Raw genomic sequence first — 27,962 nt, forward strand, 5'->3', positions numbered from 1 at the left:
CAGGAATGTTTTGTAGTGTATTTTAAAAAGACACGTGAGCATAGTGACAAAAGAAATAAGATATGCAAACAGTAAAACTTGGCTAGTGGGTTTTTTTGAGTCAGGATTGAACCACTCCATGCAAAACATATCCAGTATACAAGTGAGAGAGTCAACTATGTTCCTAATTTGTCCCAACCTCAAATAAAAAAGGTACACATTATGAAAAAGCCTTATTAAGTTTACGTGCACAAGGCTAACTCTGTAGCTAATTGCCTTCCATACAATTTCAGCAAAGGGGAAACATGTCCAAAGTCTTTCCTAAGACTGCCATCTAGTGGCTTACCTAAACTATATAGCAATTACTGTCTAGACCAGTGATTCTCAACCAGGGTGCCTTGAGATCCTTTCAAGGGTGACACAGGGCACCCCACAATGTTAGCACTGTTAGAGTTACAAACGTGATTCACAAGATAAATCCAAAGATTTCAAACAGAAATCCATAATTGTGTTCTTTCTGAGTGCTTTGAAACAGAAAAGCTGTTCTATTATTTTTCTACAGTAGATAAAGAGTGAAAACTAAGAGCTGTCATTTTCCAAGGGGTGCCTTGAGTCTAAGAAGAATGAAAACCACTGGCCTAAACTGTCTGCCCATACTTAAAGCTTTTTTTTCAGTATTCTGATTAAAAGAAAAGCACACAAGTTCCTGCTTTCAGTATTTCTTTTCTCCGATGTTTTCCATCTAATCTGGTCAATTAATCTACTATGTCTAGAATTTCCCTTGTACAACTATGCTAGGAGAAAAAATGTGTAGGAAGTTAAGAACAATCAGGAAAGGGGTCTTGTGGACAGATGTAACAACTGAAACTTTCCACCAAAGGAATGACATGCAGTCCTTCTGCTGTTCCAAGGTAGAACATTTCAAAACACTGCAGTTCTTCTAGTGCAGTAGGGGAGGCTGAAGCAATTTGCTGCTCTGCTCTACACTCCTCTCGCCCTAGAATCCCTGCTCCCACCAGAGTTGGGATTACAGCCCCCTGTCCAACACTTCTGGCCTCCCAGGAGCTCTTCCTGAAGCTAAGCCCTCCAACTCCAGTCCCCTCAACTTCTTGGGCTAAGAGTGGGAGAAGAAAGGTAAGAGTCTCAGTGGAGGCCCAGCTGTGCCTCAGGACCCAGAGCAGCACCTGGCAGCTGGCAGGTTGCTTGTCTTGACTTCCCTCCCATCTCTATTCAGACATAGCCAAAAGGAAAATGCTCCAAAATAGTACTTCATGTAAAGAGTAACTATTTTGACGTGTTTAAACCACTTCAGGAACATTTTAAAGGGCCTGTATGCTGGCCTTTTGAAATATTTCAGAGCCATTTGAAACATTTGTTTTAATTGTTACATGTGTCCACGCCTCCAAAGGACAGTTAAAAAAAGAAAAAAAAAAGAAAAAAAAAGAGAAGAATAATTTACAAGAGGTTGCTGGCTGGCACAGCATCTGAACAAGATCTGGGGGTCATGATCCACTGGAAGATAAATATGAGCCAACAGTGCGATGAGGTTGCCAGAAGGGCAAATAGAACTGTGGCCTGCATCAGCCAATGTATAGCCAACAGATCCGGGGAGGTGCTCCTGCACCAGCCAATGTATAGCCAACAGATCCGGGGAGGTGCTCCTCCCTCTGTACTTGACATTGGTGAGGCCTCAACTGGAGTACTGTGTCCATTTCTGGGTACCGCACTTCAAGAAAGATGTGGATAGGCTCAAGAGGGTACAAAGAAGAGCCACCCGTATGGTCAAGGGCATGGAGGGTAGGCCCTATGAGGAGAGACTCAGGGAAGTGAGCCTGTTGAGTCTGAGTAAGAGAAGGCTGAGACGTGACTTGATAGCTGCCTACACATACGCCAGGGGTGAGCATCAAGAACTAGGGGAGCAACTCTTCAGGAAGGTACCTCAAGGGAGGACAAGGACCAATGGGCATAAACTAATAGCAGGTAAATTCAGGCTAGACATAAGAAAAAACTTTTTCTCTGTAAGGAACACCAGAATCTGGAACACTCCCAGCAGAGGTGGTACCATCACCCTCCTTGGAGCTGTTCAAGATGAGGCTGGACGGGCACCTTGTCAAGCTTGTCTGAGCCCAGTAACTTCCGGCCCACGGCAGGGGACCGACTTGATGATCTTACAGGTCCCTTTCCGGTTCTATGATTTTATGATTCTATGAAATTTGTCTAAAGAATTTGAGCAAACATCCCATTGAAATGCATTATAAATGCAGGAATTTACCAAATGAACATTTTTCCCCTCAAATTATTAGGGGATTATACAGTATACATGTACCTTTCCAACAGGGGCTCAAGCCATCCCTCATGGCATTCACAGTGGCAATCAAGAAATGTCAAAACATCGCCTTTTGCTAGAGAAGCTCCCAGCAGCCGTGCTCGAACCAATCCTTCTCTCTTGTTTGCGCGGATAAGACGTACCTTGCGTAAAGCAGCCACATAGTTTTCCAGTGTCTCTTTTAGATGTTCTGTAACAAAAAGGATGAACAGATCGCTACAGCATTGTATGCAGCATGTTAGAAAAAGCTACCTTTTCATCAGTGTATTACTGCTAGTGCTGTGTGCTCTGACCCCAACTACCTCTAAGATCTGGCATGGCCCCCATGCTTTGACAGGTCAGGGAAACAGGTAGTATAAAACTCAGATGGACAAATTCAAGATTTATTAATTTCTCTAATTGGTTTGCTAACAGTGAGAAGCTCTTCAGATTTTAGAGATTTTTTTCAATATAAACATTTTATACATTTCCTCTATGCTGCTAAACACCAGTTCTGAACCCCCTTTAGATCTATACAGTAAAAATATAACATCATATGAATATCAAACTGCTGGATAAATAGCCTGTGCCATCTTTGCAACCACTGCTCCACTGACAAAATGCAGCATGCACAAGCAGAAATGCCTGACCCAGATGGCAGGCCTCCATTTAGGGTACACATACTGAAGTCACTAAAAACTTGTGCTCCTAAATGATGCTTGTCCTTTTTAAAATCATGACCTTAAAAGATTAAACCTGTTTCTGAACATTTTGTCTTATGTACAAAAAATAATAATTTCACAATACCTTTGTTAAATTATTGAAAGCCTAAGTAGCTTTTCATTCTTACCTTAAAAACAGAACTGATGAAATATTAACTAAGATTTTATATTACTAAAACCTACATTTAAAAAACCCTATAACTTTTGCCCCAGATGCTTCAAACAATTATGAACAAGCCCAATCTAAGTATAAAGTAGTCTTACGGAAATCAAAGGAAACTATTCAGTTGAGGAAACTATATACCAACAGAAGCATTTTCAGGGTTAAGGTCTTAACTTTTCAGTGTTTGTGGGATTTTTGCCCATGAAGGGTTTGCTTCCAAAAGCAGCTTTTTGAATGGGAAAACAAAGTGCACCTGGCATAATGTGGAACACTTGCATGTGGAAGTGCACTGGGATGGCCTTAATCAAGAGGCTGGAAGTCCTTTCTAACAGGTCATGTACACATGCCTAAGTATCCGGAGTTCCTCCTTTAAGTTGTTATTGAACAAGCTGAAAATGTGATCTACTGCCATATAAGAATAATTGATTGAAATCACACACATGCTTTTATTTCAATGTTCCTATGCAATATACCTCAATAGCTACAATGCCTAGGTGCCACCAATCATCGCACTTCTTCACATCTGAACCTGTTGGCTTCCCCTTCCTATTTCATGTTGTTTGGGTGCTGGGGGAAAGTTAAAAGCAGAGGACAGATTCTCTGTATTCCTACTCATTTCTAGTGCCTAAAGCATCCAGAAATCCTGTTCGTGCTTCATGGCTCAAAGATTGGGCATGATCAATCACTCTATGAGCCATGTACATGTCCATTCAACATGAGGGAGCTACCTGGTGACTGATCACAGAACTCAGAACCATTCAATGAAATAAGTATTTCTGTTTTCCCAATACTGATGTTGCATTAATGTGGTTAATTTATTCATGTATATGAATTCTAGACAAAAATAAATTCTAGCATGTGTACTATCATGTATGGAAAATACCTGATTATGCATTTGGAAACATAGATTGTGTTTCAAAATACATATTTTAATTTAAAAAAAAAAAAGACAGTGATAAATGCTTTTGTTGATGTACGACAATTCAAAATATTAACTGAGCAGCACTCAAACCTAGATGTGACAATATTGTAGAACAATATATTCAGAAATAAGCCACGGAAGAATAATAATAATGAAAAAATATAATCTAAATGTATTCACTGGTTTGGATATAAAATGTTATAACTATTTCATAAACCTTCACTGTGGCTTTATGAATTACCTGTGTTTGGAGTTAAGCAGTGGTTAAAAGAGAAAGAAAAGTAATAATGTGAAAGCAGTACAATGCTATCATGATAATGGAGTTTCTACTTTTTTTTTTTTTTTTTTTTTTTTTTTTTTACATACCACTCTTCAAGTGAATTTCAGATAATAGTAATACCACCCACCATCTTTTCTAGTACCGTAGCGACGTAACCCTTAATTTTAATAACATATTCCATAGAAAAGTAGAAAATGTTTTGAAGTTTTACATACATTCAAGTCAATACCAGTAATTTTAGTATTTTTTATGAACTTTTACATAATCTTAGTAGGATCTCTCAAAATCTTGAAAGTAATTTATAAGTAACAATTAAAAAATATCTAAGGCCAATTAGACTTATTTGACTACTGCACATTCATTTTAACAGTATGCCAATACTGTTTCATTAGTATAATATCTACATGCAGCAGTTATAACTATTCATATCCGTGTGTTGGGCTCATGAATACAAGGCAACATTACATCTAATACCTTTTGACTACCCATTTGCCTACCTACTATCTAGTGTAGTTCCTACTACTCTAGCACACTGATTCTCAACCAAAGTACTGTGGCACCTTGGGGTGTCTTGATATACTTTCAAGGGTGCCACAGGGTGATACACGACGTTAGCTCTGTTACGTGTAAAGATGGTTCACAAGATAAACCCAGATATTTCAAACAGGAATCCATAGTGTTAAATACATTCTGACCTGCTGTGATCTTTCCAAGTTCTTTACAACAGAACAATTGCTCTATTATTTTTTCTGTAGTAAAAACAAACAAACAAACAAAAAACAACAAGTGGAAGCCAAGAGCTGGCATCATCTGAGGAGTGCCCTGAGTCTAAGAGCACTGAGAACACCTGCTCTCGTATCCAGTATCTTCCCAGTCCTCAGCAGGTTTTTCCCTCTCTACCTCACTGGACTGTTCAGAAGTACTGTTCTTTCCATTTTAAACATTAAAAACAAGACTCAGAGCAGTGGTTTGGCCAAAGGCCATGCAGTGGTTGAAATCTGTCTTGGAGGCAGCACTGGAATTCAGATCTCCAAAGCTCAAAGTTAATGGCAGAACCATTAGTTTATCATTCCTCCCAACAAACCAAACAGGCCTCTAAACTTGATAGTTAAAACCAGCGCGCCAGACTTAAAACTGACTTCCAGTTACAATAAAAAATTGACTTCCAGTTACATTATGGAAAGATGCAATACTTTTAGAATTTTAGTGTGCTGTTACTAAATCAGTATCCTTTCCATTCTTGTAAACATGCTCGAAGGGAAACTTACTTATAGAATAAGAAGCCTACCTTTGTCACTGTAATCATCCACAAGAATAACTTCTTCCAGCAGAATATCTGGGGATGTCTCAAGAACACTGTGAACTGTTCGCAGAAGTGTTGACCAAGCTTCATTGTAGAAAGCTATTATAACAGAAGTTTTGGGCAATTTATAATAATCATATTTCTTCTCTTTGCACCTGCAAATAAATTTAGAAAAAATGTGAACTTTTCAGTACATTTACAGAAAAGAATTATCTAATTAAGATCATGTACACAAGCTATTTTTAAACAAGAAATATTAAAATATAAAATGACAAGGTCATGCAATGTGCTTAGCAAAGGAGCTATTGTTCAGGAGAGTCCAACTTTCCCCTCCAATTTTTCAACAAGGATTCAACCAACCACAAAAGGACATCCAGACATCTAAAAAATTACGTAAAGGTGGCTTTGCTTGATAGAATATTACTTCAAAATAATAATAAAAAAGAAAACAAAGAAGCTAAATGGTGACTGATGCCTGGAGCACATAACAGTTAGGGTGATTTTAAGAAATAATAGCAAGCATAATTTACAACTAAATTAAATTAAATTATGCCCTGGACGCTAAATCTGAAGGAGCTAGAGAACAAGTGTAAGTGTAAACGTAAGAGCAAAATTATAAATAGTAGAAAAAGCCAATGTAAGAGAAAATTCAGCAAGAATTTTTTTTAGGAACATCTGGATATTTTGTTTGGAAATGCTGGAATTTAGGAACAAAGGACTGGAAGGGACCTACTAAGACGAAGTCCAGTCTCCTACTGAAGAATGCACCTCCTCATGCAATACCTTTCACAAGTTTATCAACCACTGTCTTCAACAGTTAATCTTCCTGCCCCTAGTACTCCACCTGAAATAATATTTTGCAATTTCAAAGTCCTTGGGAACAGGATGCACACACACAAGTGTCTATATCACTGGCTCTATGGAAGTCTAGCAGGTTCACAATTCTGTAGAATATTTTTAAAAAGTGGGCACCTGGCATCTTAAGTTGCCTGCAGTCTCAGATTAAAAGATCCCAATGGAATTCCCATTATGATCCCAAACCACAAGCCCAGAGCTACAATTACATGAGTCCAACCAGACTAAGATTAACATGAGTCCAACCAGACTAAGATGAATAGGGTCTGTATACATACTGAGATCAGAGAAGATCAAAGAAAAACAGTTGATAGCTGAGCAGTTTCTCTCAAAATCCTAAAACTAATGTAAAAGTAACCCCCCAAAAAATCTAAGGATCTCTCTTTGATGTTTCTACATATACTACTCCCACGAAATTTGTATGCCAACCAAAATGTGTTACTATTATCAGACTTCTTCACAATGACATGGCAGCAACTGTCCTAAGCAGTAGCTTGGAAACAGATCCCTTCGCTATTAGAACTGAAGTCAACCAAAGATGTGTAATTGCACCAACACTCTTTTCCATCTGTATCACTGATATTTTGCATCTCACTGCTGACAGACTTCCATGTGGAGTCAGCATCCAGTACTGCATGGGAAGAAGCTTCTTTAACATTAAATCAGTTATACTGTAAATCCAAGGCAACCAAGACCTCCATTACTAATATTCAATATGTTGATGCTTGTGTTGAGCGTGCCCACTCAATTAAAGAGTTCCAGGTCACTCTTGATTGCTTCTGTAAAGCGCATAAAATGCTTGGACTCACTGTTAACTTCAAGAAAATCAAGACCCTTTACCACCTACCCTAAAATGACCAGGTGCTCCTCCACATATTACAATTAGATGACTATCCTTGGAGAATGTTGAAGATTTTCTCTACCTGGGTAGACACCTTTCCCAAAGAATAAATAGACAAGAAGCTGTAACCCAACACCACCAGGATCTACTCCTTCCTTCCACAGCCATTTGATAATCTGCAGTCAAACATGCAGATCTCAGATAGGCCTCCTCATCCTCAGCCATCTATGCTTCCCTGTTTACTATAAGATTCATCCCAATTTCCAGAGACTGCTGCCAATGCATCCCACAGTGCAGAATTCATTTTTAATAGCGTAGTCCCTTAAGAGAAATTTGTTTTAAGTATATGCCCCGAAATTAATACTAATATGTGTAATGTAACCTCTGCAAAATGTTTATATAGAGATAAAAGAAAGTAGAATTATTACCTATTCCTAAAAAATTTAATAGTAATTGTAGTCAGCACTAAAGCATAGGAGAAATCAGACAAATTGCAAGAAACTAATCTAACTATACAAGAAATTTAATTACTGAAAAATCAAAAGATGCACAATAGATACCCATAAAAGAAGTGGAATGTAGAACAGTCACTGAAGATGTATGAAAAACTACCACAGCACTGTGAAGTACAAAATCAGGACAAAAGGAGATCAAAAGTGACAAGGGGCTTGATAAGGACGTATGTCAAAAGTAAAAGAAAGGCAAAGGAAACTAAGTATGCTGCTTAGTGGGGAAAGAGAGCTATAATTGAAGATGCAAGAAAGGCTGAGCTGCTCAATGCCTGCTTTGTTTTTTGTTAGCAAAGTCAATGTACAAAAGATGGGGGAGCTTAGACTAATGAAGAAGCCAAAGAACATTTGATTTGTTGAATGTAGTGGTTTTCAATCATCTTTCATTTGCTAATGCCTAAAAAAATGTCAAATGGAGGTGCAACCCCATTTGACTTGTAAGTGTGGGTATCACATACTTATGATTGATCATAGCCATCTTTCATGGACCCCTTAGACCAGGAGGGGGCAAAATGTGGCCCAGGAGCCAGATGTGGCCCGCCAGGCCATTCTATCTGGCCTGCGGGGCCCCTAAAAATTTAGAAAATTAATATTTATCTGCCCTGAGCTGCCTGTCATGCGGACCTCGATGGCTTGCCAAAACTCAGTAAGCGGCCCTCTGCCCAAAATAATTGCCCATCCCTGCCTTAGAGACAGTCTGCAGACCCTCAGGTCTGCAGAACACAGGTTGAAAATCACCGGTTGAATGAATCAGTCCTGCATGGCTTCATGCAGTATACCACAGGATATAGAAAGAACCAGCAGATGAAATCTTTGAGCCACTAGCAATCACACAAGAGAGGGCTGGTACAGACATTTTCATGGACGCTTTTGGACAAATGGTTGCCTCCAAATGCAATGGACTAGATTCAGCTCAGCAGGTCCCCTCCAGATTATTTGGGAAATGATGGAAAACTGGTGAGGTCCCAGAAGGCTGGAGGAGAATAAATGTATTATTCATCTTTACAAAGGAAAATCTATGGAATTATTAATTTATAAGCCTAACTACAATATGTCTGTTATTTGAACAAATTCTGAAATAATTAGTTTGCAATCACCTAGAAGGGTAAAAGATGACTACTGGCAGCTGAAATGGATTTGTTGAAAACAACTCATGCCAAACCAAACTGGTTTCCCTCTCTGACTGGAGTACAGTGAACATGGTCAGACAATACACTGACTCCAGTAAGGTTTTCACCACAGTACTACATAACATATTGGTAAGACACCTGGAACAACCATGTGGTTGAAAAACTGTAGGCAACCATCAGTAATTAATGTATCAAGAGCAAACTGGGAAGAGTACTGAGAAAGTCCTGCAGGATCAGTTTTGGGTCTAGTCTGGTTCATAATTTTTATTAATGACTTGCATGAAGTAACGGAGTATAAGAGTATATACCTCAAAGTAAGGGAGTCTTAAGAGTATATACCTCAAATCTGCAAACAACACAGAACTGGATGGGACAGCAAACACTTTAGAGCATGGGTGGCAACCTCTGACTGGTAGAATGGCTCTGTGGGCTGGATCCAGCCTATCTCGCTTGTGAAACTGGTACTTCAGTCGGGGGGGCTTTGCCAGTCACTGCCAGGTGGCAGAATGAATCAAGTGGCGCAGCAGCGGCTGGGTCAGAAGGGCCAGTTTGCCTCAGACCAATAATTGGATAATTCCGCCCGCTGCTTCTGAAGCTTTGCCAAGCCATGCTTCAGAGAGCTTAATTAAAATCCAAAATGATCTCAGTGAATTAGAGAACTGAGCAATGAACAATGCAATTGAATTCAGCAAGGGCAAACATGAGATGCTTCACATGGGGGGGGGAAAGACACCCAAAAATGCCGAGAATGTCCTAAGGGTTATGACGATCGAAGGGTGTGTGTGTGTGTGTGTGTGTGTGTGTGTGTGTGTGTGTGTGTGTGTGTGTGTGTGTGTGTGTGAATAAAAGTAAACGCTATCTTGAGTTACAGTGACAAACTCATTGGATCCAAGACATACGAGGTCATAGTACAACTCTGTTTCGCACTGATTATTCCTCAGTTACGATACAGGGTCTAATCTGTACACCATATTTTAAGAAATGTATGACAAATCCGAGAAGGTTCAAAGGAAAGGAATGAAAATGAGATGGGGGGAGAGGGGTAATGAAGATGACAAATGAGAGAAAGCAAGCCATATAAGGAAAGGCTAAAGGCATTAAGACAGGCGTGACTTTAAGACAAATTGTCTTTAAAACATTTGCATGCAGATTTCTGTAGTACCTTTTCTCTACCAGAAGTGCTTCTAAAATTTACCTGACAAGTAAACTGTAAGTTTAAGAATACCCCAATAATAGTTTTGAAATTAAGGCATCATTTAGTACCCTTTAATATCATCAAAATGGCTGTTCTTAATCAGAAACTGTCCAACAACATTTTTTATGCCTTTACCTTACTACTTGGTAATATAGTAATAAAGGGAAGACATCAAAGTTTAAAGCAGGGGTTGGCAACATTTTTGGGCAGAGTGCCCAAAACACTCACAACAACTTCCACCTGTAAGATGTTGTCATGCCTGGGGCACACAGTGGGGAAGCCAAGAAAGGTCTGGTCCTTGTTATGGCAGCACAGCCCTGCCCCTTCCCCATCGTCAGCCCTGATGCATACATGCCAAGCAAAACACTTGTGTGTACCATGCTCTGGCACTTGTGCCAGGGGTTCCCTACCCCTGGTTAAAGGAAGGAGATAAAAACGTAGGAGGCATTTATTTTTCTTGCTTTTTCTAAATGCTCTTAAAAAAGCAAATTATGCTCTATGCTTAATTGGGGAGGGGTCTTAAATGATATTTCAAAAGTGAAAGCAACAATAAATACATTCCTACTGTATCTACTTAACATTTTATAATAGTACACTATGCAGCATAAAGTCAGTTTTGTATGCCAAACTCATTTACACTTTCCATTTCAATTGCATCCCTGGCATAATATAGGAGCACTTCCCACCCATTTTAGGAAACTGACTCCTACCTCTGGAGGCTGAATCTGAGATGGCACAGAAGGGTTGCTGAGACTCATCTGGCCCTCTGACTACTATCCTATGTTGCTCATCTATGTGGGCACTAATGACACTGCCAACACTCATGATGATATTCAACAATCTTTCCAGTCAAGGGAAAAGGCCCAGATAGGAGCAAATGAATCCTGGAGATCAACACATGGTTGCAATGTCAGAGATACGCAGTGCAGTGCAGTCCAGAGATATGTAAACAGCCAGGGAACCTGTACTAAAATTTAGTAAGGGGAAGGAGGGAGAAAGCAGGATAATCAGTTAGTTACCCAAAATGTTTATATACTAATGAGAGAAGCGCAAGAACAAACAGGAAAAATGGGAGGACTTAGTACAATTGCAGAATGATACTGTAATTGAGATTACAGAGATGTAGTAGGATAGTTCACATTACTGTCAAGGATGGGCATAACTTGCTCAGGAAGGACAGGCGGGGTGGGGGAAGGAGGTACTGCCCCACATATAAAGGAAATGTGTGCACATTTTGAGAAGAGGTTCAAAGTGAAAGGTAGGCCTGTTGAAAGACTTTGGGTAAAAATATCAGGGGGGAGAACAGCAGGAGGTCATGGTGGGCATCTGCTATAAGCCACTAAACCAGGAGAAAGAGGTGGATGAGTCTTTTTTAAGCAACAAAAGAAAATTTCCAAACCACAGGAACCTGGTTCTCACAGGGGAGTTTAATTATGGTGACATCTGCTGGGAGGGAAACACAGCAGTGCACAAGCAATTCTGCAAATTCTTAAGAGTATACAGGGGTAATTTTCTGGTACAGGTGATGGGAGACCAAGTAGGAGGAAAGTCCTTTTGGACTTGTTGCTGGCAATCAGGGAGGAACTGCTTGAGAATGTGAAGGTGGAAGGTAACTTGGTGCCAATGATCTCAAAATGATAGCGTGGAAACAGATGTCACTTTTGTACTTCCAGAAAAATGTTTAGGGTGGCACAAAGTGAAAGCAAACAGATGTCCATACCTTTTGTCACACCACAAACACTCAAATTTGTGGTTATGGCAGAAGGAAGTAATAGACTTGAGCCACTTTAGTGATACCCATGTCTGTCTGTTAATGGTTGAAGAGCTGGGGCAGTCTGAAACTGCTTGGGTTCCCCAGTCTCCCTGGAACAAGAGCTTTTTCAACTTGAGAGGCCTGGTCCTGCACACCCCAGAAATTCCTGGCAGGATCAGCCTCCTCAAGCCTTGGGAGTGCCTGTCTCAGCTTTCCCCCTTACCCAGATGCATCTCTTCAGGGATATGTCTGGATAAGTGGGAAACATCAGGGTATCTGCAGACACATAACCCACATAGTGCACAGGGGAAACCCACTGCAGGGTATTTCCCTGGGCACCTTTACAAGTGTGAAGGGGCAGGAGGAATCACCCAGGAGTTCCCCGCTCTGTGTTTGCAGCCTGTGCTTCATGCTGCTGCCAAAAATGAGTGCCAGGTTGCCAGCACACATTCCTGGCAGCAGCATGGAGCACATGCTGCAAACATAGAGAGGGACCCCTTTCCTCTCCATAGGAAATCTGCCCCCCTCCATGCTTGCAGAAATGCCCTGGGAAATCACCTGCAGAGATTTCCCTGTGTGTGCCTACAAGCATGGAAGGGGGACTCCCATTCCCTTCTCTGCGTTTGCAGATGCCCATGAGGAAATCCTCTACAGGGGATGCTCCCACTCCCCAGCACAGGTGGTACATCTGCAAGCGAGGATTTCCCCTGCATGAAGAGACACCTTGAGCTGGGACACCAATGTCTACAGTCATCCCTGGAACGTGATCAGCAATCATGCATCACTGAAGATGTCTGTTTCGAGTGAGCGAATGAACAAGCGCGAGAGAGCACGAATGAGAGAGCTAGAGCAGGGAAGAAGAGCAGCAGAATAAAGGCACTGGACTTCAAAAAAACAGACTTTAACAAAGTTTCAGGGAACTGGTGAGCAGGATACCCTGAAAGACAAGTCTATGGGGAAATGGAGTCCAGAAGACCTCGCTTTTCTTTAAGGAAGCCATATTAAGGGTGCAGGAACAAGCTACAGGCAACCCCCACTTAACGCTGTTTCGCTTAGCACTATTTCGCTATAATGCTCATTTTAAATTGATACCTGATTTCACTTAGCGCTCAAAGAGTTTCATTATAACACTCGTGATCGCCATCTTGGGTCATTTAAAACAATTGCGGTCACCATCTTGGGTCGTCAAATACTTTTGGTTTTGCTTAATGCTCATTTCGCTTAGCACCTGGTTTTTCAGGAACCAATTAAGAGCGCTAAGCAGGAGTTGCCTGCATCTTAGTGTGACAGAGAAGGGAAAGCGCAGAAGTGGCTTGGCTAGACAGTGATCTCTTCGGTGAACTGAAACTCAAAAAGGAATCTGATAAAAAGGGGTCAGGGCTGAAGCCAAAGCCCCAGCAGCTACCTGGCCTCCCGCCACCTTGTACTCAATTCTAAGATGAAGGTGTGACAGCTGAAAATTATGTCTGTGTGATAAAGGTGCTTGCTGAAGGCTCTATGAAGATTAGACCAAGTGTTTTTCTGTATTTGTTTAGATATTAAGCTATATGTTGCTGCTAAGAGCCTAATTAAGTTTAAGATGTAGTAAGGCCTAGTAAATTTAGCAAAGCCTTGAAGCAGTAAGGCCCTGTGGGGTAGTTAAAATTAACCTTATCAAAAGAATGCAAGGCTTGTATTGCGATTGGTCAGTCTAAAGACAGTTGAAGGAAAAAGAATCTGAATGGCTGTAAGTTATCAGCACAGTTCAGAAGTTATAAATTGGCTGGAACATCCGGAAATCATTCAGAAGGAAGATGTAGCTCTGTGAAAGAAATACTGATTTAAGATTAGCTGCCAGCCTGGATCAATGGGCCCGTGGACCTCGAGGAGCCCAAGGACTGAATACCAGGGTCCTTCCCAGTACCCCTCGGACAACGCTGACTGGGGACGGCCAACTTCACTGAGCTTTGCAGAAAAGAAACTTGTATATCAGGCATCAGAGGGGACTGCCAATAACTTGCTGATGCGAATTATTATTGTCTGTCTGTTGTTTTGTTATCTGTGCGTAGTCCTGTTTTTGTTAAGACAATAAACCTTTCTTACCTTTCTACCCCCAACCATACTCTCAATCCCGAACTCTCTGCTGGTGGCTGGGACAGAAGGGTGCCCCCTCCATTATATGGAGAAAAAGACCTTACCTTGGAATTGAGTAAAGATGGTAATTTTCATCATAGGAATATAGATTAGTGTCACATTTCAAATAGAAAGCCCTCTTCAATTTTAATAAAAGATTGGGCTCAACAAATCTTGGGATGCAAAAGCAGGGCAAGGTAGCACTGCAGAGACAAAAACCCTGCTCTGCTACTTCAAACCAGCAAGGGTGACTACCTCTCTCCGTGGCAGTGATTTTCAACCAGGGTGCTGTGACATGTTGGGATGCCATGAGATCCTTTGAGGAAAGCTGCAGCCCCGCTCCTCTGCAGCTCCCCTCCCCAATGTCTGAATCTTCCAGGTGCCAGACAACCTGAGCCTGCCCCAGCATCCAAGCAGTACTCTCCACAGCCCTCCCCCCAACATCTTTGGGAGCGTGGGAGGAGCAGGGCAATAAGCGGTGCTGACAGGTGCAGCACTTGCATCAACCACCCCATGCTCTGAGGGGCATGCTCTGCCATAGGCAAGCAGGCAAATTCAGGGCTACACTTTTTCAGCCTGGCTCCTTCCCCAACTCCTTCCATGCTCCTGGTGGGAGGGCCCGTGGAGAACAGTCTAGCATTCAAGCTCCCAGAGAAGCAGTCACAGCAGTGTGGCACAAGCCACACTTACCCCCTCAGCTACAGCATGGGGCAGACCATGGAAAGATCAGGGCATGGAATGGTTCTGCCCCTGCCACCTTCATCTGGACCAGCCGCTGGACCAGATTCCTCTCCCCCACCCCTTCCGGTTACTCCCTTATACCTCCTCCAAGGCCAGCTGCCTGCTTCATTGGTCCAGAGTCCTATCCCTAAGGTCCCCAGTCTGCCCTGCCTAACAGTCCCAACCACTCCAAATACTGTGCACCACACACTGCCATGCTCTTGCCCTCCCTACTGCTGCCCTTTTTTGCCATGCCATCAGATCCTGTTAAGGGTGCTGCAGAGTGTGAAAAGGTAAGCACTGTAAGAAATAAATTAGCCTTTAAATGGGGTGCCACTAAATTCCAAGAAGTTAGAGGGGTGCCCTGAGAGCTACTGACTTGTGTGACTCCAAACAAACAAAAAGCTGTAAACTTGCAGGACTATTTTTTGAAATCCAAAGGAAGTATACGTTTTGGGAATACATATAACATAAAAATTACTCATTTTCAGATAGGTTCTTTGATTTTAAGAAGGTCAAATAATGGGTATTTTTAACACAAAAAATACAGATAAGGGTATTTACACGAGCTTTATTGTTTTATGAGGGCCATTCTCTCCATTTCCTTTTTGCAAAGGATTTTGGTTTTAAAAAAGGTATTCACTAAAATAACGTAAGAATTATAAAGTTTAAACAGCAGCAACAAACTATCCCAAACGTTAATGAGGAAAAATCTGTTAGCAAGTGTTACAATGGACTAGATATTAGCATAGCATCTAAAGAGTAATCAATAACAGGAAATTCCTAAGTTTAAGAAAGAAATTAGCTCTATTGGGGAATCCTTATACCAGTTAATTTATGGATACCACCTTTTTATTTCATGACAAGTGGATGCTCCATTTTTAGAGATGTGCATCACAATATATATAATTCTTTTAAGTACAACCGATAGACAGTCAGAATCAAAATGTTATAGTTATTCCTAAGAGCTCATAAACACCTTGTTAATATTTTGTCTCCAAAAGAACCATATTTTAAAGTTTGGTTTTCCTATTTTTAATTTCAATACACCAAGAGAACAAGCCACCTCAAGATTTTGTATTCATCTGTAATAACACCAGATTATGTACTGCTGTTATTAATTATTCGTGATAAAAGTCTGTGCGCAGCAGCATACTGTTAGACATTAAATAGTATTATAACTGTCATGGTACAGGGTTCTGCATACTTGTTTGATAAAGAAGAGTTTCTGGTTTTGTTTACCTAGTAGAAGTGGGAAGCAGCAACACTGAAAAGCTTCTTAAATAGCTATTTTATACTTTGTTCTCAATTTAAATGTAATTAATTCACTTCAAGTTCTGACCATATTAAATATAAAATGTGATGGCTGTGCGGGCTGGCTCCCGGTCCCGTCCTCGCCGGGCGTGAGCCGGGCCTGTCTGTGTGCACGCGGGCTGTGGCTGGCAGCCTGGGCATGCGGGGCCGGAGAAAAGCCACGGGGTGGAGTAGTACGCTCGAGCTAGAATCAGTCACTGAGGCGTAATGGTTGATTGAAAAGATTATTTACTTACACTGGAGATGGTCGCAGTGCAGGCTGGGCAGTTTCCAGGTACAGCTCCGCTTCAATCCTCGTTGGAGGACTCTAAAACTCGGTTCCCAGGATCCTCGAAGTGGTTCAGACTCCGTGGTTTCGATAACTGGGTTCTAGGGTAGGGATTCGTCTGGACTGCGATCGGTGACGGGGAGAGGCTAGAGGCCGTCGGTGAGTGGTGCCCCAGAGTTTGCTAGGCTCCGGGGGTTCGGCAATTGGAGCCTCTATCACCTTCTTAAGAAAGACGCGCTGGGTTCGAAAGGACCCACAGCACTTAGAGATCCGTCTCTCTCTCCGTCTCTCTCTCCAACTTGGGCGGAAACCACCCAAGCCTTTTGTACGGCTAGCAAGCCAATAGCTAGCCGCCACGTGTGCCTAAATTAAGACCGGCCAATAATGTGGCTCAAATCTTAATACAAATGGCGGGAACTCCTTTGCAGGGTGCATCACTATAATGCAAGAGAAATGCACAATGCAAAGAAGGCTACAAAATGGCGGGGAACACTTTTCTGCACGCAGGTTCTCTATAACAACGGAACACTCCGTCGTGCAAAAGAGCTGCAATTCGGCTGGAACATAATTTAGCGGTGCCGAAGCACACACAATCAAAAAATCCACAACTCTGGGTTGTGACAATGGCAATCTAGCATTGTACATGTTGCAAATATGAGTTTTGTATACTATAAAACAGGAGTGTCAAGCATACTCCCCTAGGCTAGATCTGGCCCACAGAGCTGCTGTATCTGGCATTCTGGGCCACCAGTGAGCTGTCACAAGTTGTCACAGCCAGCTGTGGAGCCTGGGGTTCTTATGCCCCAATGGACATGAAGATGGGTGGAAGGAGGCAGAATGAGGGTTGACATAGCCCCAATCACCCTTCAGCTGCTTTGCCCATCACCACAACAGCACCAGCTCCTTGCCCAATGGCCCCACTTCTGCAGCCACCATATGCCTCAGCCAGACCTGGAGCCAAAATGGATACCACCATACGCTCCAGCTGGAGCTGCCACACAAGACTGAAACAGATGTTGGTGCAGCAGCTCCAGCATGGGGCCCATCAAATGCAATGGGATAGGAGCTGTGACTGCCACATGCGTCAGGCGGAACAAGCACTGTCGCCACCATGAGCTCTAGCCAACAAGAAGCCCTGAGACCTGGATCCTGCCCAGATAACAAGAAAGTCCGTCACCTTTGTCAGAAAGCAATATTACATGAAGGACTAAGCTATGTAGTTAGGGATCTGTTTTCAGGAAAAAAAATGGATAAATGAAAGCAGGCTGACCCCCACAATTGTCCCCTAATAAAAAGTTAATTTCATGATACAAAAAACAATGTAAAAATAAATAAATATAATAACAACTACTTTTAAAAGAAGCATGTTTATGCTTGTGCACAACAAATATGAAACCATCCTAATTCTCAAAGCAGTCACAGGGATCCTGTATTTGGGCATGCACTTCCAGTTGGGGAAGTAGGAGGGTTTTAAAGCGGCCACAGACATGCTGATACAGCAAACTGCAGCCTGAGGAGGATTCTTCAATACATCCCGCGAGAAAAAAATCCTCCAAGACAATCACATACGTTTCGATACTGGACCTTGTAAAACAGTATCCTGCAAGGATCTTGCCTGCAGATGGAAGCAGACTGTTCTATACCAGCTACAATGTTGCTTTGGATCTGTTGAAGTAAACCAGTATAGCTCAACACTTAGAGTCTGAGGTACACATGAAGCAAAAGGCTGTTGCAGAGAAACAAGCAACCATGTCCTCGCTCTTTAAAAGGACAAAAGAAAGCAGCCTGGCAAGGCAAGAGGCCACATTTTCCCTTGTGGAGGATTTTGCAGTGGCGAACATCCCCCTGGAGAAACTTGATCATCCAAAGTTAAAGGACTACCTGAACCAAAATGTGCCAAATCCTGGCAGTTTTCTGTGTGCCAGCAAGCTTTGCCAAGACTATCTCTCTGCAGTTATTGCCTTGCATGTACAGTCCATGAAGTCTACATGGGCAGAGTATGAATCCTTCTCCATTGTGGCTGATGAAGCCACCAACCCTTGAGATAAAATATACAGCATGTAGTTATATGTACCGAGAAGTCGGATAGATCAGGACCTGTCCGTGTTTCAAACAGAACTGGTCCGCCTTGTGTCTGTCAATTTTTCTACCATGTCTTAAGCTGTAGTAAAGCTAATCGTCACTGTGGCTTAGAATTTAACAAGATCTCAGCATTCCTGTCCAACACTACCACGTACATGTGCAAGGATCTCTCTGATGTGCTCCAAGGAATGCTGCCCAATGCAGTTCATGTCACCCGCAACTGCACACATTCTGTCTTTAGTAAGTGATATCTAGTGCATGCAGTTCCCTGATGTGAACAGTCTGGCGTCCCCTTTCAAGAAAGCCGTCAAACACTGTCCAGGCTGTAAGGTCCAGTAGAGGGTGTCCATTGCCAGCCAAAGTGGGGACTCACATGGCACTGTACCACTGCCACCAGAGCCTGAGCTCACAAGGTGGAATTCATGGTTCAACATAGTCCATCACCATGCCAAGCATATGCAGTACTACAAGCAATTTGTGAGCAAGGAGCTGGAAATCACATCCAACAAACAGTAGATGCTTAAGCTTTGCAATCTCTTAAGGTGGGATGACATTCAAGATCAAGTAAAAATGTCACCCAGTTCATGAAGTGTCTAATGTTGTTTGAAGGGCAGCAGGTTGTGATCTACTAGGCATACAACAAGGTAATGGATCTGATAAGCTGGGTCAAAGATAGGGAATCACAAGAACTGTCAAGCTGTTCTTGTGAAAACCAGCAGAGACAGGCCCTGTTCCAGGCAACAGCTGTGAAGCTGAACCAGTACTACAGGTACAACCTGCCATGGCCACCACAATTCAGCAACTGCCTGCCTCCTTCCTTAGTGCTGTTCACATTTTGGACCCCAACCAGGCGCCTGTTCTGGGCTGCGACCCTCAGCTACTAAAATCAGCCCCTGGATGACGGAAAGAGCACACCAACGGATGTGCTGCTCATGTGAACTTTGTCAAAGAATGCTGGATGCCTGTGCCTGTGTTCTGGGACTCTGTCTGTGACCATTACCACATCTCTGTGCCATGGCAAGACGTTGCCTCACCATTCCAATGAATTCAGTAGATGCTGAGTGTGCTGCCTCAGTGTATAAACAAGTGTTCACCCCACAGAGACAGAGAACATCTGCAGCAACTGCCACTGAATGCAGTTTAATAGCTATGATGAATGGCCTGTCTCAAGGTTAACTTTCAGTTTCAGTAAACTCCTTTTTATAATGTCCTTTAAAATAAAGTGCATATAGTTGGTATTAGTTACAATTCATGTACTTTACTTTAAACTCTAAACTGAATGAACTTATTAATTGTTTAGATTGCTTAATAATGTGTCAATTAATGGCCATTAAGGCAAGGATGGGCAAACTATGACTCATGGGCCACATCCAGCCTGCTGAGGGATTTTGCCAAGCCCATGGTGGGCCCCTTGGTCCTGCCCAGCCCAGGTACAAAGGGCAGCCCAGACTGTGGTACATGCAGCCAGTCCTGCTGCCCCTGGGCATGCAGTGAAGGTGCAGCAGCCAGACTCGCTTCCCAGCAGTGGCAGCTCCTTCATGCTGCCGCTGTACCCAGACCGCTGCCTGGGCACCCCAGCCTGTCCACCCCATACCTACCACCGGGGGCGGGATCCGCATAGGCAGGGAGCACAGCTAGGAGGATGGGATGGGGCTGTGGGTGGGCAAGGAGGCGTGTCCAGGATCTTGGAGTGGTGATAGCATGGGGCTGAAGCTAGGGGAGGGCTGCAGGCTGCTGCCCACAAGACCCTGGGTCAGTTCCACGGGCAGGAGCATGTGGGGAGCAGATTGCAGCTCTGCCTTGACCCCATGCTGTCATTGCCCCAAGATCCTGGCCCCAGATGCAGCTCCCTGCCTGCCCGTGGCCCCCTCCCGTCCGCCTAGCCCTGCACCCTGCCCACATGGGTCCCAGTCAGTCTCCAAAGAGACCCTGTGATCACAGGGTAGGGACAACACGGGGCCAGAGCTGCAATCCGCTCCCTGCATGCCCACGCATGCAGAACCGGCACTTGTCACAGGGGCATGCAGGCAACAGATTGCAGCTCTGCTCTGCACTCAGGCCAGGAGGGGGCCACTAGGGGAACAGCGTCCAGGAATAGGATGGATGGGTGGCACTGGGGGTGAGATCATGGGCCAGTGACAGTGTTCGTGGGCCGGGCCTTTGAATGATTTAAATCAGTTCAGCTATAAAGCATGGTGGTGCTATGAAAAAGATATGAAAAAGAACAGAAACTGAAAAAGTATCACCCCTCTCAAAAATACTGCTTACACACTGGAGGCAATACTGTAAAATAAGTAACTAAACAAAAACAACAATACTTTTAATTGATGCATGTCTTCAAACTCTAGACAAGAAATAGTCCTCAACATATTAAAACATGTTCAGGACTCATCTGAGCATGCCCAGGCATTTTTGGGTACCTCAGCTACATACAGTTTTAAAAATCTGATTGAAAAACAATTCTCTATTATGGCTCTGCAAAAATACTGGAGCGCTAACTGCAGATTAACAGCAGTGGATTCTTGTAACTGTGATGAAACCACAGTATTACCAGTTATGAGTTGAGCTATTATAAACTGAGGACAGAAGTTACTGTCCAGGAAAAAATCCATATGTAGTGATAGAAATTATAATTTAAAGATGCTCTTTAAAAGGAGACTAAGAAAGCTAGAAACCGGGAGATGGTCCCAAGTTAGATAATAGCTAGTAAGCAAATTAAAGAAAGACAAACAGCCTGAAGAGAATGCCTGTTGCTCCACTCTAAAGTTTGCTTAGTTCTTCTTGTGCACTGTATGCCTGTATTTATTGTTGCGTAATGCTCATTGGATTTAAGTAAAGAAATAAATAGTGTCAAATACAAGTACTACTTAAAAGTGTGTATGAAGTACCTGTGTTAAAACTTGCAGCAGTTTCATAAAAGGCAACATGTATCCATTTTGGATGAACTAAGTTTGTGTGTAAAAGTAGTAATTTGACTATATGTAAATTACTATCGACACACTTATTTCAAAGATAGTGCTCTCAAATTAGCCCCTCACTTCCATGTGTTCAGGGACAGCAAAGTTTGTCAGTAAGTGGGGGTGGGAGGGAAGAGGCCTTCAAGGGACAAAGCTGGGGGGGCAGAGGTCAAGGGGGCCACCTAACTCCCTAGATTTATTTTCTCTACTGTAGCAGTGGGAGAGCGGACAAATTTGTGGGAGAGCGGACAAATTCAAGGCAAACCTCCAATAATCAGATTCAGGTTTTTTGTCAGGATTAGAGGAGGTATTATGAAATAACCCACTTACTCTCATCTTGTACACAATGGGTAATCACCCTGAGTCTTGTAATAATTCCTATACAAAGCAGGATTTCCAAAATGTTTTAGAATAAGCTTGCCTGGGTCATAGGTGATGTTTAATGATTAACTTCTTGAAATTAACCTAAAATGTATTTATCCTGGTCTGTCTATATTTCTGTACTAAAGGTACTAATGTGATGCTTACTTATAAGCACATTAAGAGGTTCATCACAAGTGGTAGCAACAAACTGTGTTGCTGCAATAGATAGGAATGTAAAACAACTACAGCACAGTGGCTCCCCACTAATTGGTGCTCCATTTTATCCTCACACAAATATGAAAAGTCAGTCTATACTTACTGTCAGTAGGACATAGGGCTATCCTACATTTCTGATTCAAAACTACTCCCAATATCATCAACAATGCTTTATATGACAAAATATCACCGACTCCCTTTAATTTTAATCTTTTGGCTACTGGGTCACAGGTGAGACTGTCTTCCACTGTTTTGTCATCACAGTTATTAGTGACAGCTGGATGCCTGAATGGCCTACTTGTACATGGCAATATTAACTCTTTCTCTGATGAGATCACAAATGGCACACAAGATACATGTTAAACAAATGGCAATAATTCACTCCTGATAAATCTGTCTGTAATTGAAATGTTGCTCTAAGAACCTACTCAGGTTCTTAGAGCTAAAGCTACAAATCCTGAGCTAACACATTACTAGGTAAAGTGACATATAAACTTGTATCTTTGGTCCAATTATTTAATGACTGTTTAAAATGGTCCTAACTACATAAAATATTTTTCCTCTAAAAATATATACATCTGTAAAATAAAACTTCTTTATTTTGGCATACAAGTTTCACACAGAACTGCAAGCAGAAAATTTCCTTGCAAATGAATGAATAGTGTATTCTTTTTGTTCTTAATGCTTGCAGTAAGAAAAAATATATTGTTTTTCAAAATGGCAACAAATACCGTTTTGCCTCCAAAGTGACCAAAATCTTTTTTAAAAGTTTTAATTTTATATTTATATATACACATGTACGTATTTTTTTAAATGGCATAATGCACCAAAAACCTACAGGTCCAAACACAATACATCAAGACTCTTTGAGAATGGTAAAAGGATGCAAGAGAAATGAAAAAGGGGTGGGAGGTTGGGAAGAACTCAAAAAAATATTTGATGAGGAACAGTATAGAACTAAAACTACTTACAAATCCCACATTTAGGAGGTATATGGCATAGTCTTCTGGCCAGCCCCAGATGGAACATTTTTTAGTGTTTTCAAATGGATTTTGTAATTTCAATCTTTGCTCCTTATAACAAACAGATCCTTGAACAATCACAATTTAGAATGAGGTGCTCTGAATGCAACATAGGGGAAGACACAAGCTAAACCCTAGAATAAACAGAAAAGTATTACAAACAGAGATAGTTCACTTCATCTCACTTTTTTGTTTAGAGACGTGTGAATGAGAAGAACAAATGTATACAAGATGTAACAGGGCCCCACATGTCAGGTACACTACCTTCTCCTTTTCCTGACCCTCCTGTCCCCTACCCTTCTGTTCACTGTGTCAACAGCTCAAGTCCTGGTCTTCCCCCTCAGAAAGCGTACAAAACTCTTTGTCAAAGAAATATTAAGCTTAGCTGATTGTTCTTCTTTGGACAGCAATGGAACATCTGACCATGAGAAACTGCTCCCCTGTCCAAAAGAATCCAATGGAATGCCCCAGACGACTTATTCCTTTCTAGGACAACACACCTGAAGAGCAGTGATGTGATCATCCCATCACCACACCACTTATTTAGGGTGCCACAAGGATTTATGTTCTCTCTTGCCTAATTCAACATCTACATGCAGGCAACAGGTAAACTAGTAAAGCAAGAATCAACTCAAGGGCAAACAATATGCAAAAGAGACCTATTTGCTTCTTCATGCACAAGTCCATTACAAGTACCAACACAGACCAATGGCAGGACAGGTTCAGCTTCAACCATACAACCTCTCAAGTCAGAGGACATCCCTTTGCAGAGTGCAGCCTCCTGTGGCTGGCAGTATACATCCATTGTTGTGAATTAAGTCCTTTGTGGAGGGTTTTTCCCAGACTCCTAGCTAAGTTCTCAAATGGCAGGCTCCACGTCACACTTTGTACCATATTCTGGATGACTGACCAAGCCTGGAGAATCCTTCTGTCTCTCCCTGCCTCCTAACTGGAATACAGCAGAACCTTCTAACCATACAAGTGAGAAAATTATCCTCTATCGAACTGTTGCATCTGACATGAGGGAAGCTGCATTAAATCTCCTCTGGACAGGTAAAGGAGAATTAGTCACAGACCTAAAAAAAAACAGGTGGCTTAGATTCAAGTCTTCCTGACTCAATCATACTTGCTATGTTCAGAGAATCACATCCAACATAGTTATAGATGCGAGTGTGTGCACATATGCATAGGCACATACATACATTTAAGAAATATCAACTTCATGAGGACAAACACAATGACAATGATGTGATATATCTTAAGAGAAAGTACCAAATTTTCTACTTAAATTTCATTTATGGATTGTTACTAGGCATCTGAAAATCCACAATCATGGGAGAAAGAAGGGGGTGGGGCGGGGGATGTACTGGTTTAAAACACAAAACAAAACAAACAGCCGACAAACTTAGAGGGGTAGTAAAGGCACAATAAATAAATAAAGGGGACCATACATAACAAATGGAAGAAAGAGGAAGCTGATAGCAATGCATGTGAAACAGGAGCAAGGAACTCTAGAAAATTAAAATGGAAAGCAAAAGACAGAGAAAAATATACAGCTTGCAGATTTAAAGACAAACAGAATTTCAGTTAGTCATAAAAATACCCTATTATTTGTATTGGTTCATTCTCAGGTGGAAACAGTAGAATTACTGATAATTATAAAGAAAAGATAAAACTGTTCAATATAATATTTATGGTCTCTGAGAAAAAGGTTACAGAATGCAGTCACTGTACAGGCCTATTTATCATCCTTTTAATTACGTGGGCCCAGCCCACAAAGTTTCGCATTAACCTCCTTCAGGCAGAGAGGCAGTCACTGTACAGGATGATGGTGAAACATTTCATTCCCAGTAACTCAGGAATATCTTAAAAACTGGCTTCTAAAATTAGACATTTTTACACTAGAAAACTTGCATCCAAGAGTTTTGAAAATGCTGCCAGAAGAGATCTAGACCATTAAAAAGTGTTGATTTTCAGTAAGTCTGTGAACTTCCAGAAAGAAAGCTAATGCTGCACTAGGATTTACCAAGGTTAAACAAGGCTACATACATAATAGATGTCAGGCTCAGAGGCCATTAATCTGAGACAAAATAATGAAATTGCTGACAGGAGTCTCAATTAATAAAACATGAAGAAGGCAATACAATTAATGCCAATCAATGTTGATTTAGGAATGAGGAATAGATGCCCTACTATTTTCATATTATTACAGGCTTGGTTGATAAAGGCAGCGGATATTATTTAGTGCTGCATGATCACCACTTGAAGACCCAGAACAGAAAAAAGGCATAAAAAATGGATTAAGAAGTAGCTAGCTAACAAGCCTCAAAATGTAACTATACAACAAAGAAATTAGTATCATGTAGATAAACATGTGGGTATCTGGTGGCGTTCTTCACCCTCTTGATCCTATACTATTATTCATGTTTACTGATGGCTTGGAAGAAAAAAAAAGCAAAACAACCACCATTCCAGTCAGCTGGTAGATCACTCACAGTATGGACGATACTGAGACATGACCGTGAGCAAAGAGTTTATACCAGTAATTCTCAACCAGGCAGCTGCAGCATCCTGGGGTGCCTTAAGATCTTTTCAAGGATGCTACAGGGAACCAAAAATGTTAGCATGATTAGGTGTGCAAACATGATTTACAAGATAAGCCCAAAGATTTCTACTAGTAAGTCACAGTGTTAAAACCAATCTGCCCTGCTGTAGTCTTTCTGAGTTCTTTGCAGCAGAAGAACTGCTGTATTATTTTTCTGTGGTCAAATATCAAGTGAAATTAAGAGCTGGCATTTTCCTACGGGGTGCCCAAGTCAAACAGGTTGAAAACCACTGGTTTATATATACAGAGTGACAGGACTATTTATTGTGCTATGGTTCAGTGGGCCTAGTCCCACTAGGAAAACTCTAGGCCTCCCTTAATTAGGACACAACAATCGATCTCATGGGACAACAAATGTAAAAACAGGGATAGGAGTGTGTTTCAAGGAGGGCACTGAATAGAGGCCACTCATCCTCAAATGAATCAAGGAGCCAGTGGACATTACCCACTGAACTCTGCCAGATGTGAATGGGTGAGGGACTGGAAAACAGTCCTATAGTTGCTGGGGGTCTCCCTAGCCAGTCTCCTTTCTGGTCAGATAGATGATGAGTTTGGCTCAAACCAGAAGGAAATTCACAGATTCACATAAGTTTAGTCCCAGGACATGATGGGACCAGAGATGGGGAGCGTATAAAGGAAAAGGTTTGTGGAGTACAGACTCACAGGAAGCAAGGCCATAAGCAACCACTGTGATCACCTAGTCTGATCTTCAGTAGCATGAGAGAAGCTACAGGAGTGGTCTAAATTTTGCTCCCATTTGGTGCATCTTAAAGAAAAGCATCCAGTCTTGACTTAAAAATGGCTGCTGATGGTGAATCTACTTCAACCCTTAGCCAACTGCACCAACAATCCTCCTCATTCATAAACTCTGTGCGCTTTTTAAATGATCATTAGAGGTTGCTCACTGGAAACAACAGAACTGAACTAAGGCAGGTGCAGCAACATGTAGCTAGAAAACAAGCCAGGGAGGTACATTCCTCCTAAGCAGTGACGTGTGTGTATGTTGGATGGGAGGGGGGAAAGTGTAGGAAAACTAGATGTGTTTGTTTAACTTGCTACATCAGCCCTCTCCCTCTTTCTGATATGATATGCCCTGCTATGCTAGCCACACCCTCGCAGGGCCTTGTACTAACCTCCAGCACAGTCTGACTCTAGGCAAGGTGTGTTTCCTTGAAGGGCTCAGGAGTGCAGCCCAGACACCCTGATCTCTGCCCATGAAGCACCCTGGAGTAGGCCCCTCTCCTCAAACCCTGCAGGTGCTGCAAGGAGAGGGGCCATGCAACCAATTCAAATTAAAACTGGATAGAAACCAGTTCTGAAGTTGTTACACATGTTCAAGTATTAATTCCATTGCTGGTTGGCTCTTTTTTGTAGGTGAACAGCCCTTTTCATAGTGCATTAACTACTTCTCATGTATGGCTGGTCTACATCTATTGCATGGCTCTCCCCTTAATGGCAGGATAATTTCTTTGCACCTGTGGCTGCTCTAACTTTATTGCAAGATTTACCTGTTAACTGCATGGTCACCACTTCAGACATATGGTCAATCTATATTCATTGCATGGTTCCCCCTTAACAGTGGGATAATCTCTTTGCACCTAAGGCAGTCTCAATATTTTGCCCAGTCCACCTGTTAATAGCGGAATAATCCCTTTGCATGTGCCAGGCCTACATTTATTGTGCAGTTCACGCATTAACTGCAGGATAACCTTTTTGCACGTGTGCCAGGCCCACATTTACTGCACGGTTCACCCATCAACTGCAGGATAACCCCTTTGCATGCATGCTGGGTCTAAATTTACTGTGAGGTTCATCTGTGGGATAACTCCTTTGCATGTGGGCCAGGCCTACATTTACTGCAGGGTTCACCCATCAACTGCATGATAACCCCTTTGCATGTCATTAACTGCGGGCTAAACCCCCTGCAGCCCTGTCAGGTCTACACTGATTGCCAGGTTCACCCACTAAGTGCAGGATCATCCCTGTGCACCAGATCGAAAATTACAGCACAGTTCATTCATTAAGTGCACGACAACCCCTCAGCACGGCGCGGGGTGGAAGAGAAGGGCTGCCCAGGTGGGTCATGCCCTACCGGCCCCTCCTTCTCGTGGGAATCCCGCCCCACACCCAGCAGGGGCCGGTTCGGTGCAGCCCCGCGGACTCACAGCGGGTTCCAGCGCTCGGGCAGGCGGCGGTGCAGCGAGATGCGGTCGCTCACGTAGGTGTTGATCTGGTGCAGCCGGACGCTGTCGTCCTGGCGGCGCTGCTCGGCCGCGCTCAGCTGCAGCCGCACGGGCCGGCCCAGCTCTCCCAACGCGTCCGGCTCCGCTCGCGGCTTCTCGTACA

General features: G+C 42.4%; 1 protein-coding gene across 1 annotated transcript in view; it reads right to left on the bottom strand.

Annotated features, from left to right (window-relative positions):
- GALNT12 (polypeptide N-acetylgalactosaminyltransferase 12) overlaps nucleotides 1-27,962 on the bottom strand; it is a 93,491-nt gene that overhangs the window by 54,250 nt on the left and 11,279 nt on the right. Inside the window, exons 2-4 of the mRNA XM_025201484.1 lie at nucleotides 27,782-27,961; nucleotides 5,660-5,829; nucleotides 2,306-2,495 (exon numbers count right to left, since the gene is read on the bottom strand). Of these exons, the coding sequence (XP_025057269.1) occupies nucleotides 2,306-2,495; nucleotides 5,660-5,829; nucleotides 27,782-27,961 (540 nt within the window). The remainder of the gene's footprint in view (nucleotides 1-2,305; nucleotides 2,496-5,659; nucleotides 5,830-27,781; nucleotide 27,962) is intronic.

The sequence above is a fragment of the Alligator sinensis genome, unplaced genomic scaffold (assembly GCF_000455745.1).
Source record: "Alligator sinensis unplaced genomic scaffold, ASM45574v1 scaffold386_1, whole genome shotgun sequence".
Taxonomy (NCBI): domain Eukaryota; kingdom Metazoa; phylum Chordata; order Crocodylia; family Alligatoridae; genus Alligator; species Alligator sinensis.